This window comes from Rana temporaria, chromosome 3 (assembly GCF_905171775.1).
Source record: "Rana temporaria chromosome 3, aRanTem1.1, whole genome shotgun sequence".
NCBI classification, from domain to species: domain Eukaryota; kingdom Metazoa; phylum Chordata; class Amphibia; order Anura; family Ranidae; genus Rana; species Rana temporaria.
Window position 1 is genome coordinate 363534191 of NC_053491.1, and position 18474 is coordinate 363552664.

General features: G+C 44.2%; 1 protein-coding gene across 1 annotated transcript; it reads right to left on the reverse strand.

Moving 5' to 3' along the window:
- Nucleotides 1-579: 579 nt before the first annotated feature.
- On the reverse strand, nt 580-7671 carry CREBL2 (cAMP responsive element binding protein like 2). Its single transcript, XM_040345369.1, has 4 exons — nt 6675-7671; nt 5896-6093; nt 2409-2558; nt 580-857 (listed from the first exon to the last, which is right to left on the reverse strand). Exons 1-3 carry the CDS (start codon nt 6687-6689, stop codon nt 2415-2417), a joined length of 357 nt encoding a protein of 118 aa, XP_040201303.1. The 5' UTR covers nt 6690-7671; the 3' UTR covers nt 580-857; nt 2409-2414.
- Nucleotides 7672-18474: the final 10803 nt, after the last annotated feature.

Below are 18474 nucleotides of genomic sequence, written 5' to 3' on the forward strand. Positions count from 1 at the left end.
CTTTTGAATTGAAGAAGAAGTGGCTTGGAGAAGCTAAAACAATGTCTTCAACATTACAGAACTAGTCCACGTGTTTGTGTCTAAATACTACTAGTTATTCTGGGTGGTTCCAGATCGCTGACAACATGGTATTTAAAAAAGTGCGCAAAACCTTCCCATACTCTGCTCAGCAAGGACAGTGCGCCCCTTTAGAGCTACAATGCCATACATGCACAGTAAGGTCATTTTTCCTGAGTTAGAATCATATTTGCCCTTTTAACGTTTTTCTTCTCCTGGGCGCCCCCGATCAGAGAGTTCCTTACAGTTCGTCGCGGTTTTACACCAAAGCAACAGGATAGAAGATGAGCCGTAACAGTGCCAAGGGGGCATAAAACAAGCAAGGGCGCAGTCTGAGCAGCAATAATGCTCCCGCCAAAACAGCCACGGTCAAAGTGCGAGTGCCTCATGTGGCTTAACGATGCTGCGATGGAGAAATTATTTGGTCCAACAGTTCCTCTGTGCTGTACAACTGGGACGCACACTGGGTGAAACAACTGTACATCGACTCCTTTGGCGCTGCAGGGGTTAGTGCTTGTTTAAAAAAAAAAAAAAAACACAACAGATACAATCATCTGCATTTAGAGATGTAGCGCTTATAACGAAAGATATACCGCTGTCTTGTCTTAGCTGCGCACAGGATGGTGACAGTCACAAACCCAAGAGGATTGTGGGTAAGAGGCGTTATCCCCTGTGTGAGGTCAGAACTCATGTCGAAAGTCTCCGGGTAAGGGCAGAGCTGTCCTAACTCTTTGTTCCTTCGCATCACGCAGCAGTCGGCATGTTAGGCATGTCCGGCTTCAAATATTTCTGGGGTGCACCTATAAAAATATAATGAAGACTGAAATTCCTGGAAAGTTCTAGAAAAGCTCATTTGTAATAGTAGAACATAGCACATAAATACATGCTTGTGTGCAATTGTGGTGGGATATTAGAGTGTATTCTCCTCTGGTGCAGAGACTTATGTGAATAGCTCAGTAATGAGTTATTAAATAAGAAGACAGTTGTGGGGATAATGTAGTGCAAGCTCCTCTGGTGCAAAAACGGAAGCGGCTGGCTCAGTGTTTTCTGTACAGCATTTAGAGCTATTTTATATAAAATGTATTAAATAATAATACCAATAATAACAAAACAGCAATGAGGTACATGTCAGAGCTATATAAATGTGTAATCTAAATTATTATTCTAAAAATAATAATAAGCCTCTAGTGCAGTGGTTCTCAACCTTATTGGTGCCGTGACCCCTTGATAACATTTCCCAAGTTGTGGGGACCCCTAACATTAAAATTATTTTCGTAGCGTGGGTTGTCAGCACCCAAGACAAGACAATTAATTTGTGCCCCTAACCCATGGACATTTAGCGCTCCCCGAGTTACTTCCAGTCGTACGGTATTCAAACCCCTTATGGTACATTTTAGGATGGAGCACTCTCTCTTTGTTCTCTTTCTTTGCCTTTTAGCTCTCTCTATCCTAATTTTGTTCCCCCCTACCCTCTCTCTAGCCATCTTTCTAATTATTTCTCTCTCTTTTTCTTTGTTCCTCTCCCTCTTTTCCTCTCCATTGCATGTACTGTATTCTCTATTTTTATTCCTTTTCTTACTCCTTGGTGGGGAGGTGGGGGTGGGAAAAGTGGCAGTGCTAGGGGGGAGTTCTGATCAGCCAACTTGGATGCTCTTGATCAAGGTCATCTGCTGATCTAAGAACTGTAGTGTGACTTTTAATGGCAACTATAATCACAGGTAGGAGTTACTCACTGTATCTCCGACTTTGTGGTGTCTCGTAGCAGTGACACCTTATTCGGAATCAGGAGATAGGGACTCCTCCACTTCACATTCCTCACCAGTCAGCTGATCTCTAGTCTCTGCCTCCCAACCATGCCGTGAACTGAATGGCTGGCTGCGAAGAGTGGGCAACCACGGGGTCCAGGAACAGCCCAGCTGGGTGGCCATAGGCTTCAGGAACAGCAAAGGATTTGGTGACCCCTGGAAAATCATCATCCGACCCCCAGGTTGAGAACCACTGCTCTAGTGGGTAAGAGCGTAAGCGCAAAAATGGATGCGACTGACTCAGTGTTCTCTGTACCACATTGCAGAATACCTCAGAGCTATATAAAATGTAATAAGAATTAAGGTGACTGTGCTGGAGATACTAGAGTGTAAGCTCCTCTGGTGCAGACATTGATGTGATTGACTCAGTGTCCTATGTAAAACACTGCTGGATATGTCAGAGCTATATAAATGTCTAATAATAGTGTGTGACAGTGGTGGGACATTCTATGTAAGCTCCTCATGTCTACTCAAAGCTTCTTCTGTATCCCCACCTCCTCCCTTCTCTGTTGGAAATCCTTCACCCCAAACCTGAACAGTACACACACTGGGTTATTTGTTTGCAGTTTCAGTCTTGATGGCTCGTTGCTGTTTGCTAGAGTTTGGTGCCGGTTTGTTGAGGTCCTCCCCGCTTAGCAACGCTCGGATCTCGGATGGGATTTTACCTTGGTCCATCACTGTACACCACTGCTTATACTAGAAGAGAGGAGAGGAGACAATTACTGAAGAAAATGGTCACTTATAAAACAGACAATTATATATTTCAACCACTTTATGTCCAAGGCAATTAAATATTTTTTATTTTTATTTTTTACACGCACAAACGTTAATAAAATAAATTGGAACACCCAGACATTATATATTGTCTGAAAGGCCCTGTAGAATAAAAATGGTGGCAGTTGGAACTTTATGTTACAAGATATTTGTGCAGCTGATTATCAAAATGTAAAATTTTCAGGAATACTACAACATTAATTTAGTGCACACAAGCACAATACCCAAATTTTTGGTAGAATATAAAAAGATGGGGTTGGGTTGAGTAAATAGATACCAAACATGTCAACATTCAAAATTGTGTGCGCCTGTGAAATATTAAAAAACTTCAGGTACTGTAGTTTTTGCCAAGTGGCAATTTAAAAGCCTTTTTAGCCATACAAAAAAATATCCAGATCTAAACTTCGGCTTTAATGTATATCTTAAACCTTCCTCTTCTGTCAGGACGGACGCTAGATGTAATCCTGAACTCCGACCTGGCCTTTCAGTCTCCAAATCTTGCCACCTTCACCTCTCTAACATTTCCAAAATTCACTCCTGCTTACTCAAATACACCATAAAGCTATGGATTCTCTCCCTTGTTAGCTCTTGTCTCTACTATTGCAACTCCTTATTGGTCTACCACTACTCGGGCTATCCCTTCTGCAGTCTAATCATCAATGCCACTTCCAAACACATTCAATTTACCATTCCTCCACTGGCTTCTACTCATCCAAAGAAAACTCAAAATATCAACATACAAAGCCATGAGGATTTCACCTTCTTTTTTTACTTACATAAGGGGCAGCTCTGTCTAGTTCCCCTTTCTACCCTCCTGTTCGCCCTGGCCATTGAGCCCCTTGGCTGCCCTAATCCGGGTTAATCCCTCAATACAGGGATTTCATTATGGGGGGGAAGATCTTCAGGAGAAGATCATGCTATATGCTGATGACACCATGCTGTTCCTTGGCGATACGTCCACTTCACTGACAGAGGCCATGAATGTTGTGCAGCGGTTTGGGAAGTACTCAGGCCTAGGTTTTAACTGGACGAAGCCCTCCCTGCTACTACTGCACCGTGAGCCTTCCTCATCCCCACTGATCTTGCAGGATATCTCAATTTCAACATCCTTTAGATATCCTGCTATCCAGGTCACCACCTGCCTGCTGGATTATGTCCATCTCAATCTCACCCCTCTGATCAATCGCTGCCGCAATCGGGTCAAGGTGTGGAGCAGGCTGAAGCTGTCCCCTGTCGGGAGGGTAAATTTTATAAAAATGATCCTTATGCCACAACTACTCTATGTGCTCCACAACTCCCCAATGGTCATCCCCTTGAAAAGTTTAGAATTACAAATTCAATTTTTAGATCACTTATATGGCTTACAAAGCCCCCTAGAATCAAACTTGAGCAGCTGCAGCACTCAAAGGACACTGGTGGTTTGGCGTTGCCCAATCCCTGGTTGTACTATTTAGCGTCACAAATGCAGCACATTGCACGGGTTGTACGCCCTGGGCAGGACCTGGTATTGAACTTCCTGGACTCTCCGGTCCCGCTTCTCCGGGGAAGGGGTTGCGAATGATCTCGAGGCCCTAAAATATAATAAGTCTAATAAACTCTTTCCCACATACGCTCTCATGCAGAAGATTTGGAATAAGGTCAGGATGCTCCAGGGAGTGACTGGGTTCACTAAATATAGCCCTATTTGGGATAATCACTATTACCAGGAAATAGCAAAATTACCATAGGGTCTGAAATGGAAACAGTACGGTGTGTCGCATATGATTCAAGTATTTAAGGATGGCAAACAGATCCTTCCTGGAGCTCAGGGAGGCTTTTCAACTCCCGGCCTCTATGCACTTTTATTATATGCAACTCAAACATGCACTTGACGCTCAGAGGGAGGCAGATATTTGGGCCTTGGATTCTACATCAGTTTTCAACTAACTGTTTGAAGTAACATACAAAGCTATCCACAGCTCTGACCCGAGCTACATCACCAACCTGATCTCACAATATCACACAAACCATTCTCTACACTATTCCCAGAACCTCCTGCTCTCTAGCTCCTCCTCCTCCTCCTCCTCCTCCTATGCTCACCTTTCAGGACTTCTCCAGAGCCTCTCATCCCGAACACTCCTACCTCAATCCGAATGGCTGGCTATTTCCTACTATGTCTGCCTTTGGATGATCCCTGAAAACATCTATCCTGCCTCTGCCCAACAACTTCTGACCCCCCCCCCCATCAACTCATCCCCACACAGTTATTACCTTTTGCATTACTGCCCTTATCTTTTAGATTACAAGATCTCAAGAGCAGGGCTCCCCCAAACCCTCTTGGCTTGAAAATTGTAATGGTACCATCTTCTTCGTAAATCGCTGTGCAAAGTGTTAGCGCTATATAAATCCTATAGAAGATTATCAATTGATCTCAAGGTACCAGTGTATCTGAAAGAGGAACTTGGGTCATTTATGCAAGAAAAACTAAAATTATGAAGGAGCTGAATTTCCTATTTTATGTGAAGTTCTGCTTTAACTTAGGACCTCAGTGGCTGACAACTACAGACCTTTCTGTAGAAGCATAGTGTTGCTAGTCAGGGGTTATAAGGATTGGAAAATGCAGCGAGTTCTCAGGTACATTTTATGTTTATTTCCCACCACTGAGTCAAAAAATAATAAAATAAATTACAACACTAGGAAGGCATGTAGACCCAACTGCTACAGAGAACTGCATGTCTCGGTAAAATATCACAAATAACTTTAATATTATGCGAAATCCAGCAGGGAGAGATACCTTCCTTAGCACCTTGTAGGAGTAGAAGAGACACAAGCTACTTAGAGGAATTCTCACAATTAAGGATGAGCTCTGGCGTGTTCGCACAGTACACGTGCAGAGCCCGTCAGGAAGTCGGCACCCGCGCTGCGCTAATCACAGCCAGGCAGACATTTCCCGATCTCTGCAGCCGAGCATCGGACAATGTCTCCTTGGCTGTGATTAGCGCAGCGCGGGTGCCGACCTCCTGGTGGGCTCTGCACGTGTACTGTGCGAACACGCCAGAGCTCATCCTTACTCACAATAGTGGGAGGAGCAGAGACAAAAATTACTGCAAGGGATATCTCGCCATTGTGGGAGGAGCAGAGATGCAAGCTGCTACAGGGAAATCTTACCACTGTAGGAAAAGCAGACACACTCATTGCATCCGATTGGTTCTAGGTCAACAGCTCTGCCCCATGTAATTTTTTTGTTCCAAAGCAGCTACGATATAAAAAGTGTACTTACCATCTCTAGCTCCTCTCTCAGAGCACATATGGCTCGCTCTCGGCTGGACACTAGCTCCTCCAGGTACTGGTAGCGGAGTTTTTTCCTAGCCCTGCACTCTCGTGCACTCTGCCGACTGCGTTCCAGCTTTGCCTTCAGGTCAATCTTAGCAGGTTTCCTCCCTCGTTTCCCAGGTTTCTTCACTTTACCGCCAGATATCTGCCAGGGGAAAAATGTATTATTACCTGGGAAAACTGTGTGCGCGCGCCGCTCAAACTTAATAGGGAGAGGTTATGTAGACAATGCATCCTCAGCTGCTGCTAGAGTGCTGACAGGGGATGGAGCCCATCCCGGTTTCTGCAAAGGTTCAAGGAAGAAAAGGGTGACCCCTGAAAGTCGCACATCTATGGTGTCCTGCTGTGATGAATGGAGTGGCAACCTCAGCCTGGTCTGCAATGAGGCCACTCCATTCATCGTAGCAGGACACCATAGATGTGTGACTTACAGGGGTCACCCTTTTCTTCCTAGAAGGATTCATTACTTTACTGACAGCAGCAAACCTCTGCAAGTGTCAGGGAAAAGTAAAAGGATTTATTAAAAACAAAAAAAGCCAATTGAATTCCAGCTATTCCCATAATATTCTATTAGTTTAGACTTGGAAACCCACCTGACTCAGGGCCAATCATGATTTTTAAAATTAAGATGATCGTTTATCGATTGAAACAATTTCTCAAAAGATACAATTCTTTATCAATACCACCAAAAACGCTTGTTACGGTTGACATAAGATGGAGTCTCACCTTGTTGTCTTCCATCTTGCTGACAAAGAGAGAACTGCAAATCGGATGAGCTGGGCCCCTAGAAGACTGACAGACACCCAACAAGCAGATAATCTCTATCAGATGGGCCTTTGATGTGAGATTTTGGGGGTATCCTGACACCTCTAGAAGGATCAGATAAAGGGGCCCCTGAAACTCTTAGGTCACAAGCTTGTCTCCTGGAACCTGTATTGGCTGTTGAAGTGGATGTCTGCCTCTGCACTTCTAGAGCTGGGCCCTTGGTTTTGGCTACCAGGAAACTCTTGTAGACCCTTCAACCCTGATGAGGTGCCCCTGGATCTGAGGACTTAGTCCTGGCAGCTCTGGTAGACCCCCAGATCAGATAAGGGGCTCCTGGAATCCGTTGGTCCAACAGTTGGCTTCAAAAAGTTGAATTTGGTCCTCCCTTGATCTGTCTCCGCTCACAGCTTCAGTCAGAGGAATCTGATGATGGGCTCCTGGCACTTATGATCAGCACACCAGTTCTTGGCACCTTAGGTGAGATGAGGGATCTTCGATTAGATATGCTTCTGGTGTCTCTGGTGGGCCTTTAGATCAGATGGGGGCCCTTGGATCTGACGACTTGGCCCTGGTGCCCTGGGTAGACCCCTAGATCTGATGACTGGCTACTGTGACCATTACTGTGCCCTAGGTTGAAATAAGAGGCCCTCGAATCACATGGCTAGCCCCTAAATACTTCACTCCTGATTCAGATGAGAGGGCCTCTGTATACAATGACTAGCTGCCCCTCTAGATCCCCTGGAAATCCCCTAGAACTGATCGCAGGCCTCCGGAAGGACTGTTTATAAAGCTCCGGTCTCTGAATGAGCTGTCAAGCCCTTTCTTCGGACAACAAACAGCTCCAAAGAGGCCCAGAAGGGAAGAGCTGACTTTGTTTACAATCTCTCAGCTGGCGCTTTTAAAGGCTCGTCACACAGGAAGTGGCAGGACACGATGGGAAATGTAGTCCCCCTCTGCTCCAAAGCTGTAGACTGGCAATGCTTTCAAACTACAACCCCCAGCAGGCATTGCGGCTATCTTCCTGCGTCATCAAACGCAGAACGGGGACTGCTGGGTAAACCAGTCTTGACAGGATCCAGGGGGCTGGGTTTTTCGTCAGATTAGGCGTCCTCTAGAACCTCACACTACATGTCCCGGCATTCCGCGCGGCCTTCGGAGCGGCTTCTTAAAATAAGTCCTTGATATAGTGAGCGGCTCTCCGCGGAGCGGCCATATTATTGAAGAACAGCAGTCATAGTATTCATAGTAGTGGCTACAAGAAAATGGCGCCCATAGATAGAGACAACTATGAAGGATACATCGAGCTCATGTGAAGGGAAAATGAAGCAGCTGCTGCACAGGTGATACAATGTAACAGGGAAAGGAATGTCAGCGGTAAAAGTTATGTAACAGGATAAAGAGTGAATGTACTCAGCTGGTCACATAAGGCTGCAGGTGAAGGTCGAAAAATTCCAGCATAGCCGCCAAATAGGCTTAGTTTGGACACGTGCCTCCTCAGAGCTGCAATATGCCTTCCTCAGCAGTTGTCTGAACTTTCATTTTATTTTTTTCCTTTTTAACCCCCATGTCAGTTCTTTACCGTCTGTGTCCCATTAACCCAGTGTTTCTCAATTCCAGTCCTCAGGCCCCCCCAACAGGTCAGGTTTTCAGGATTTCCATTATTTTGCACAGGTGATTTGATCAGTTTCACTGCCTTAGTAATCACCAAAGCCTTTTCATCGGAGGGAAATCCTGAAAACCTGACCTGTTGGGGGGGCCTGAGGACTGGAATTGAGAAACACTGCATTAACCACTTCAATACCGGGCACTTATACCCCCTTCCTGCCCAGACCAATGTTCAGCTTTCAGCGCTCTCACACCTTGAATGACAATTACTCAGTCATGCCACACTGTACCCAAACAACATTTGTTATCATTCTTTTCACACAAATAGAGCTTTCTTTGTTTTTAATAACCACTGTTTATTTTTTATTTTTTGCGATATAAGCAAAAAAAAAAGAGCAAGATTATTGAATATTTTTTAGTTTCTATTATAAAAGGTTTGCAAATAAGTAATTTTTCTTCATAAATTTGGGCCAAAATTTATACCGCTACATATCTTTGGTAAAATAGCCCAATTTGTGTATATTATTTATTTATGTATTACCTGATGTACTGACGGCCTATCTAATTTCTTGGGACACTAACAAGCCAGGACAGTACAAATACCCCCCAAATGACCCCTTTTTGGAAAGTAGACAATCCAATGTATTTAGTAAGAGGCATGGTGAGTTTTTTAAAGTTGTATTTTTTTCCCACAATTCTTGGGAAAATGAAGATATATATATATATATATATATATATATATATATATATATATATATATATATATATATAACAGAAGGATATTTTTTTTTTATTTACACAAAATTTTCATATTAACAAGTAATTTCTTACACACAGCACATGCATACTTGCAAATACACCCCAAAGTACATTCTTCTCCTCCTGAGTATGGCGATACCACTGCTACTCCTTCTGAGTATGGCGATACCACTGCTACTCCTTCTGAGTATGGCGATACCACTGCTACTCCTTCTGAGTATGGCGATACCACTGCTACTCCTCCTGAGTATGGCGATACCACTGCTACTCCTCCTGAGTATGGCGATACCACTGCTACTCCTCCTGAGTATGGCGATACCACTGCTACTCCTTCTGAGTATGGCGATACCACTGCTACTCCTCCTGAGTATGGCGATACCACTGCTACTCCTCCTGAGTATGGCGATACCACTGCTACTCCTTCTGAGTATGGCGATACCACTGCCACTCCTTCTGAGTATGGCGATACCACTGCCACTCCTTCTGAGTATGGCGATACCACTGCTACTCCTTCTGAGTATGGCGATACCACACGTGTGAGACTTTTATACAGCCTGGTCACATACAGAGGCCCAACATTCAAGCAACACCTTCAGGCGTTCTAGGAGCATAAATTACACACCTAATTTTATGACGACCTTTCAGACTTTTGAAGACCCTGAAGCAACCAGGACAATAGAAACGCCCACAAAATTACCCTATTTTGGAAAGTAAACATCCAAATGTATATTCTATAGGGATAAAAAGTGAAAAAATGCGCATACCAAAAATAAACTCAATAAAGAAGCAGCAAACTCAAAATGTTATACAACATAAAAACGAATAGTGAAAAATAGGAGTTGCGCTAAGAAACCCTTATATGTAATTGACCATATAGAATAAAAAGGGATTGTGCTAGAAACACCTTGTAACGATGACCAAAAGGTCAAATGTGTAAATAGTCCCAATAAAATATAAACACACAAAATTAGTGAAAATATATAAGATTGTCCAATCAGTATGAAACAAATCCAATTCCGTGGCTGATGCTGGATCAATATCAGGGTAAACACGTTCAAGCTGACCCTTACCAGAAGAATAGATCCTTATGGATCAAACTAGGCAATCCGTGATGTATCCAATTGAAGATCCAACATAGATCGGTTGAGAAGCTCCCACATCAATGGACTCAGCCCAGTAGATAAAGAAAAAAACGAAAAACAACAATAGTGCAAAATCGTATGGCAAACAGACACGCTGACTTTCTCCCGGTGACTAATAATGACAGACACTGTGAAGTAAAACTGAAGCACCACCACCCTAGAAACACACTGACCCTTACCGGAACGTAGCGACCCTCAAGGGATCATTAATGCATGGTAGTGTGTTACAGCTGTCAGCAAAGAAGCGTTCCAAGCTAGTCCTTTCAATCCAGAGATCAGGTAGCCAGGTCCCAATAAAAGATATACAAACTCACATAGTGAAGTACCGTCAGGATTTATTAAAAGTAGAGCAAGTAGAACACTTACGATTAAGAAGTTTAAAAACAGCAGAGACAGAAACAGCCAGCCGGCAAACAAACGAGGTACGTCCTCAATACGCGGTGACGTCAGCACGTCAGCCTCCCAATAATGCCCTATTCTATAGGGCATTATGAGTCTTTTTAACATATCATTTTTTTTTCAACAAGTTTTTGGGAAACGTGGAAAGAAAATTAAAACATATATATATATATATATATATATATATATATTTTTTTTTTTACACAAAGTTGTCAATTTATATGGTATTTCTAACACATAGCATGTACATATCAACATTTATACACCAAAATATATTCCGCCACTCCTCCTGAGTATGGGGATATCATACCACATATGTTGTGAGACTTTTTTCACATACAGAGGCCCAATATCCAAGTAGCCACCTTCTGGCGTTTTAGGAGCACATCAATTATACATCTAATTTCCTGACAACCTATTGCATTTTAGAGGGCCCTTCATATTTTTAATACATAGCATTTACAATACATACCAATTACACCCCAAAATACATTCTGCTGAGCAAAGGTAGACCTGTGGTTTTAGTAGTCCGCAGAGGAGAGGGTCAAGGCAGCAGACAGGGATGTGGTCAGCCACAGCAAAAGCAATTGTCCATAGTCAGTCCAGGCAGAGATACTGTCAGCACAGCCAAAGCTTTGGTTCAGGTAGCAGGCATGTGGTCAGCAGCAGCAAAAGAAAATTGTCCAGGCAGCAATACTGTCCATAGTCTACTGAGGTAGCAGGCAGAGATATGGTCAACACAGCCAGATAGCAGGAAGGCACATGGTCCATAAAGTCCTGGGTCATTACAGGCAGCGATTTGGTCAGTACAGCCAAAGTATTGGTCCAGGCAGCAGGAAGGACCATCAAGCTTAGGGCCTCTGTCAGGAAAGAATGGGAACGGGGGTAGAGGCTTCTCCCACCCAAATCTCTTTGAAGTCGCTGGTTTCCAGACCCTGTTCTGGGAATTACAAAAACACAGAAAACCAAAAACTGATTTCCTCTACACAGAACACTATTCTGAAGCCCCTGACATATGTGAGACCCCTGTGTACTAAAGTAGAAAAGCAAAAGATCAGTACAAGTGCCAGGCAAAAAACATAGTCGATTAACAGGCCGAGGTCCTGGCGTTGTGACGTCACGCCCGGGTACCAGGAAGTAAACAAAGCCGCAATTGCGGCTGTCGGCATGAGATCAGCGATTTTTTTTCACGATCTCATGCTTTCAAGCTTGGAGGAGAGATGTGGGGTATTATTGACCCCACATCTCTCCATTAAAGGGACCTGTCACAGTGATTCCTATTACAAGGGATGTTTACATTCCTTGTAATAGTAATAAAAGTAATAAAAAAAAAGTAAAAATAAAAAAAATTAAGTAAATTAAAAATTAAATTAATTTTTTTTTTTAAATGCCCCTGTCCCCGGTAACTCGCACTCAGAGTTACAGAGTTACACGCATGTAAGTTCCGTCCACATATGTAGACGCAGTTCAAACCCCACATGTAAGGTATCACCACGTGCGTTAGAGCGTGTGCAACAATTCTAGCACTAGACCTTCTCTGTAACTCTAAAATAGTAACCTGTAAAAAAATTTAAAGCGTCGCCTATGGATGATTTTTAAAGTGGAGGTTCACCCAAAAAATCAATTTTTAACCTTAGATTGGGCCTAATTACGGGAAGCAGAATCGGGTGTTTTGATTAAAATCAATGCAGTACTTACCTTTTTTGAGATAGATGTTCTCCCGCCGCTTCCGGGTATGGGCTGCGGGACTGGGCGTTCCTATTTGATTGACAGCCTTCCGACCGTCGCATACCGCGCGTCACCAGTTTCCGAAAGTAGCCAAACGTCGGTGCGCAGGCGCCGTATAGCACCGCACCGACGTTCGGCAACTTGTGACACGCTGTATGCGACCGTCGGAAGGCTGTCAATCAAATAGGAACGCCCAGTCCCGAAGACCATACCCGGAAGCGGCGGGAGAACATCTATCTCAAAAAAGGTAAGTACTGCATTGATTTTAATCAAAACACCCGATTCTGCTTCCCGTAATTAGACCCAATCTACTGTTAAATTTTCTTTTCGGGTGAACTCCCACTTTAAGTACCGAAGTTTGGCGCCATTCCATGATTGTGCGCAATTTTAAAGCGTGACATGTTAGGTATCTATTTACTCAACGTAACATCATCTTTCACACTATACAAAAAAATTGGGCTAACTTTACTGTTTTGTTGTTTTTTTAATTCATGAAACCGTTTTTTCCCCCCAAAAAAGGCGTTTGAAAAATGATTGCGCAAATGCTGTGCGAGAAAAAAAGTTGCAATGACCACCATTTTATTCCCTAGGGTGTCTGCTAAAAAAATATATATATAATGTTTGGGGGTTCTGATTAATTTTCTAGCAAACAAAATGTGATTTTTACATGAAGGAGAAAAGTGCCAGAATAGGCCCGGTGGACAAGTGGTTAAACCGTCATTAATTGCAGATTTTAAAGAATTGTTGTTTATTTTCACAAAATGGTGTTTGGAGACAACACCGGCAACCGAATAGTCTGGTGCACGATAATATTGTTACTCCACTCTGAAACTAACCAAGAAAATGGCCTCCGAGGCTGCGACAACTTTGTCCTCGCCAGCCGCTATGATGTGAAAACAGCAAAATCTTCCTGTACCGGACTGTATTCGGTAGCCGGTGTTGTGTCCAAACACCAATTCGTCCAAATCAGCAATTACTGATGGTTTGAGGCTGGGTTCACACTACTACACTACTTTCATCCTACTTTGCTCTGCTACATTGGTCCTACATTTATCCTACATCGGTCCTACATCCATCCTACTTTCATGAACAGGATACTACTTTGGTCCGACTTCAATGATATTCAATGGGTTGAAGTAGGATCAATGTAGGACCAAAAGTAGTACAGGGAGCATTTTCAAAGTCGGACCGACTTGTGTAGGACGCTACAAGACGCTCTCATAGGGAAACATTGAACACAGAACAAAGTAGGATGAAAGTAGTGTAGTAGTGTGAACCCAGCCTGAAGCAGTGGTCACCAATCCTGTCCTCAGGGCCCACTAACAGGCCAGGTTTTAGGCATTACCTTGGGGAGATGCAGACTAGAATACTGCAATCATTGAGCAGCAAATGATATCACCTGTGATGTATTTCAGTTATCTTGCAAACCTGGCCTGTTAGTGGGCCCTGAGGACAGGGTTGATGACCACTGGTTTAACCACTTCAATACCAGCCCATTGTCATATGACGTCCACAAAGGACCTCTACCGATCCGGGTGGACGTCATATGACGTCCTGGGCTTTATGGGGGGATATCTGAATGATGCCTGCAGCTAGAGGCATCATTCAGATATCCTTCTCTTCTGCCGGCGATTCTGTGCAACATAAGAACGATCATAGCGGCGGTTCCGCCGCTGGATCGTCTTATAGGCGGCGGCCATCCAGTGCTTTTCCGGGTTCTCCCGTGCCATCGGGGGCCTGGAGAACGAATCGTCCGGCGCTGGCAGGAAGCATAGAGATGACTGGTGACCAGATGGTCACCAGTCATCTCTATGACCGTCGGAGGACCCGGGCGCGATGTGATGACGTCACGCCCGGGTCCCGGTAAGTAAACAAAGCCGCGATTGCGGCTGCTAAGCAACAGTAATCATGAGATCGGTGAATTTTTTTCACCGATTTCATGCTTTCAGGCCTGGAGGAGAGATGCGGGGGTCTTATTGACCCCGCATCTCTCCATAAAGAGTACCTGTCACACACATTCCTATTACAAGAGATGTTTACATTCCTTGTAATAAGAATAAAAGTGATAATAAAAAAATAAAATAAAAAAAAAAAGTGTAAAAAAAATAAATAAATATGTAAAAAAAAAAAAGAAATAAAACATTTTTTTTTAACGCCCCTGTCCCCAGTAGCTCGCGCGCAGAAGCGAACGCACACGTAAGTCCCGCCCGACATATGTAAACGCCGTTTAAACCACATATGTGAGATATCGCCGCGTGCGTTAGAGTGCCAGCAACAATTCTAGCACTAGATCTCCTCTGTAAATCTAAAATGGTAACCTGTAAAAAATTTCAAAGCGTTGTCTATGGAGATTTTTAAGTACCGAAGTTTGGCGCCATTCCATGAGTGTGCACAATTTTAAAGCGTGACATGTTAGGTATCTATTTACTCGGTGTAACATCATCTTTCATATTTTACAAAAAAATTGCGCTAACTTTACTGTTTTGTTATTTTTTTAATTCATGAAAGAATTTTTTTCCAAAAAAAAAGGCGTTTGAAAAATTATTGCGCAAATACCGTGCAAGATAAAACGTTTCAATGACCGTCGTTTTATTCCCTAGGGTGTCTGCTAAAAAAAACATATATAATGTTTGGGGGTTCTGCGTAATTTTCTAGCAAAAAAATTATGATTTGTACATGTAGGAGAGAAGTGCCAGAATAGGCCTGGTATGGATGTGTGTATAAAAGCCCGGTATGGAAGTGGTTAAAGAAAGCGGAAATGACGTGGTTAGTTTTTCTGCCAAATTGCCTACTTTGTCAGGACACCGTAACTAGTTAAAGCGGGGGTTCACCCAAAAAACAAGTATATAACATTACATTCAGTATACCTCAAACATGTACAGTATGCTGGTTTTTTTTGGGGGGGGGGGGGGGGGGGGGTTTACATATGGTATTATCTGTATTTTCCTCCTGGCTTGCGGGTACTCATACCCGCGGGACTGGGCGTTCCTGTGCAGTGCCGCAATGTCATCTGGGACTTCGCCTATATGATTGACATGCCTGAGAAAAACTCCCACTGGCGTATAAGGCGCGTCATGACTTTCCGAAAATAGCCGAACTGCGAGTCGGGTCTATACGGCGCTTGCGCAGTCAGCTCTACACGGCTCCTAGTCGGTGCGCAGGCGCCGTATAGAGCCATCACGCAGTTCGACTATTTTCGGAAAGTCATGACGCGCCTTATGCGCCGGTGGGAGTTTTTCTCAGGCACGTCAATCATATGGGCGAAGTCCCAGATGACATTGCGGCACTGCACAGGAACGCCCAGTCCCACGGGAATGAGTACCCGGAAGCCGGGAGGAAAATACAGATAAAACCGTATGTACACCCCCCCCCCCCAAGAAAAAAACATGATGCATTGTGGGAGTGTAATCAAATGAGTTCTATGAGTGGTGGAGAGAACAGAAGGAGGCAGGTGGGCAGCTTTGTAGCTCTCAAAAGAGCGGATTGCGCTTAGTCGAATTTCCTTTTGCTTTCTTTACTTATCACATTGATCACCAGGACAACTAGAGAGCGGGAATTCCCCCGGAGGGGACACAGACAGCAATATAATCCTGAGAGAGGTTCTAACCCTTCTCCACTCCATCAAAAGAAAAAAAAGAAAAAGTTTTGGCTTTAGTGATAAAGACCTCTCAGGTCGACCAATGTCTGATATAGGGGGACTTATTCACATTTGCAATATACGTTTGATCTTCTGGTCACTTTGGCCACCTTCCACCTGATGGTGACAGGGCGGTTCTCTTGTTCTGGGACTCCATCATATGACATCGCCCCAGTCTCGCAGCACGGACATTGGCGGTGCTGCGTCCCTGGGAGGCGGCGCGTCCCCGATTTCGGTAAACAGCTAATGACGAGGCCCTTTACCCATGTGATCAGCTGTGTCCAATCACAGCTGATCACATGTAAACAAGGAAATGCTGGTTATCGGCTCGGCTCTCCTCACACTGACAGCGGAGGAGAGCTGATTAGCAGCATTTCCTCATAGGGAAGATGGGCACTGATTATCACTGATAGCAGACAGTGCAGTCCCAACAGTGCCCAGAAGTGATGCCAGTCAGTGCCCAGAAGTGATGCCAGTGCCTGCTCATCAGTGTTGCCTAATAGTGCCTGCCAATCAGTGCCACCTATCAGTGTCTATCAATGCTGCCTATTAGTGCTGCATATCAGTGCCAACTCATCAGTGCCTATCAGCGCCGTCTGATCAGCGCACATCAGTGAAGGAGAAAAATTACTTATTTACTGAATTTTCTAACAGAAACAAAGAAATTTTGTTTACTGATTTGGATTATTTTTACCAAAGAAATGTAGCAGAATACACGTTTGGCCTAAATTTATGAGGAACAATTATTTATTTGCAAAATGTTATAACAAAAACATGTTTTTCTAAATATTCTGCCTTTTTTCGTTGTTTTTATTTAGCACAAAAATAAAAATCCAGTGGTGGTTAAATACCACCAAAAGAAAGCGCTGTCTAAAAAAAAAAAAAAAAAAATAGTTTGGCTACAGTGTTGCATGACCACGGGCACAGTGGCGGCATTTGACGGGCACAGTGGCGGCATTTGACAGGCACAGTGGCTGTATATTATGGGCACAGTCGCTGCAATTGATGGCACAGTGGCTGCATTTGACAGGCACAGTGGCTGCATATGATGGGCACAGTGGCTGCATATGATGGGCACAGTGGCTGCATATGATGGGCACATTGGCGGCATTTGACGGGCACAGTGGCGGCATTTGACAGGCACAGTGGATGCATATGATGGGCACAGTCGCTGCAATTGATGGCACAGTGGCTGCATTTGATGGGAACAGTGGCGCCATTTTTATGGGCACAGTGGTGGATTTTGACAGGCACAGTGGTGGCATCTGATGGGCACAGTGGCAGCATATGATGGGCACATTGGCGGCATTTGATGTTTTTTTCAGTATTTTTCAGAATTTTTTAGTTTGTTTGCACCTCCCCAAAATCTTTGAGCACCAGCCGCCACTGGCACCAGTGTGAGAGCTCTGAAAGCTAAAAATTGACCTGGACAGGAAGGGGATAAAAGTGCCCTGTATTGAAGCGGTTAAAGGTATAGTGCACTATAATCAGGGGTCAAGTCCTGGGGAAAAAAGTGTGGGAACTCCCACCCAAGGTCCACTCCCCCACCAAAAAATAAAAAATAATGATATGCTCATATGCATAATTACTAAACCGCATGTTTGTTTTTTTCGATCCACTGTACCTTAGTAATAAGCAAGTTCTTTCTAAATCCCGCGATAACTCGCGGCAGACCTCCGCAGTGTCTCCTGGGAACAATGACAAAGGCTCCCAGGAGACATTGCGGCATCGAGGAAGTGACGGAATACCCGCACACTACTATCCGCACACTACCCGATGAATCCATATACAGGAAGCGGCCAGTAACATTAAGTATTACTAAGGTTTGCCTGCCCCTGACAGTGACACAAGCTGGGCATCGCCGCTTAGTGAAGGATTGGCTCGGGCGGCTCGGCTGCTCTCGGCTGCTCTAGTCCTGCAAAGGGAACCGAGTTCCTGCTGTGAAAAAAGTGCAGGAGCTCCGTTCCCACGCGTTCCCGCAGGACTTGAGCCCTGACTATAATGCACAGGCTGGCATTGCTGAACACTTTCCAGAAATGCCAGTTGCCTGGCTGTCATGTGAGCCTTTGGATTATAGAACTGTATTTAAACATCAATGCTGCCCCAGGTGCGGCAAAATAATGGTTCTGTTTTGTACAAGCCCCGCCCCTTGTGTCATGGGATCATGATGATTTATTCTTACTATTTGGTAACATCCAGTGTTGGGATGACGTATTGGAGGAAACATGGAGTGCGCTGTATATGCGGCCTGTATATTTTATCATCAAAGTGAAAGAATGGACAGCGAACAACACTTCACTATTCTCTCTACAACGCTACGGGATATGTCAGCGCAATAGATGCTCAGGTGGTACACACAACTTGCGCTCCACCCCTAGCAGATCTCTGTGCTTGCTGATTGGTTGGTTGTCAGCGGTAGCTCCCCCCAGTTTAGTCAGGACTCCCTTGCATGACATCATCAGCCCGCCCCATTTCAATGACGCACGTTCAA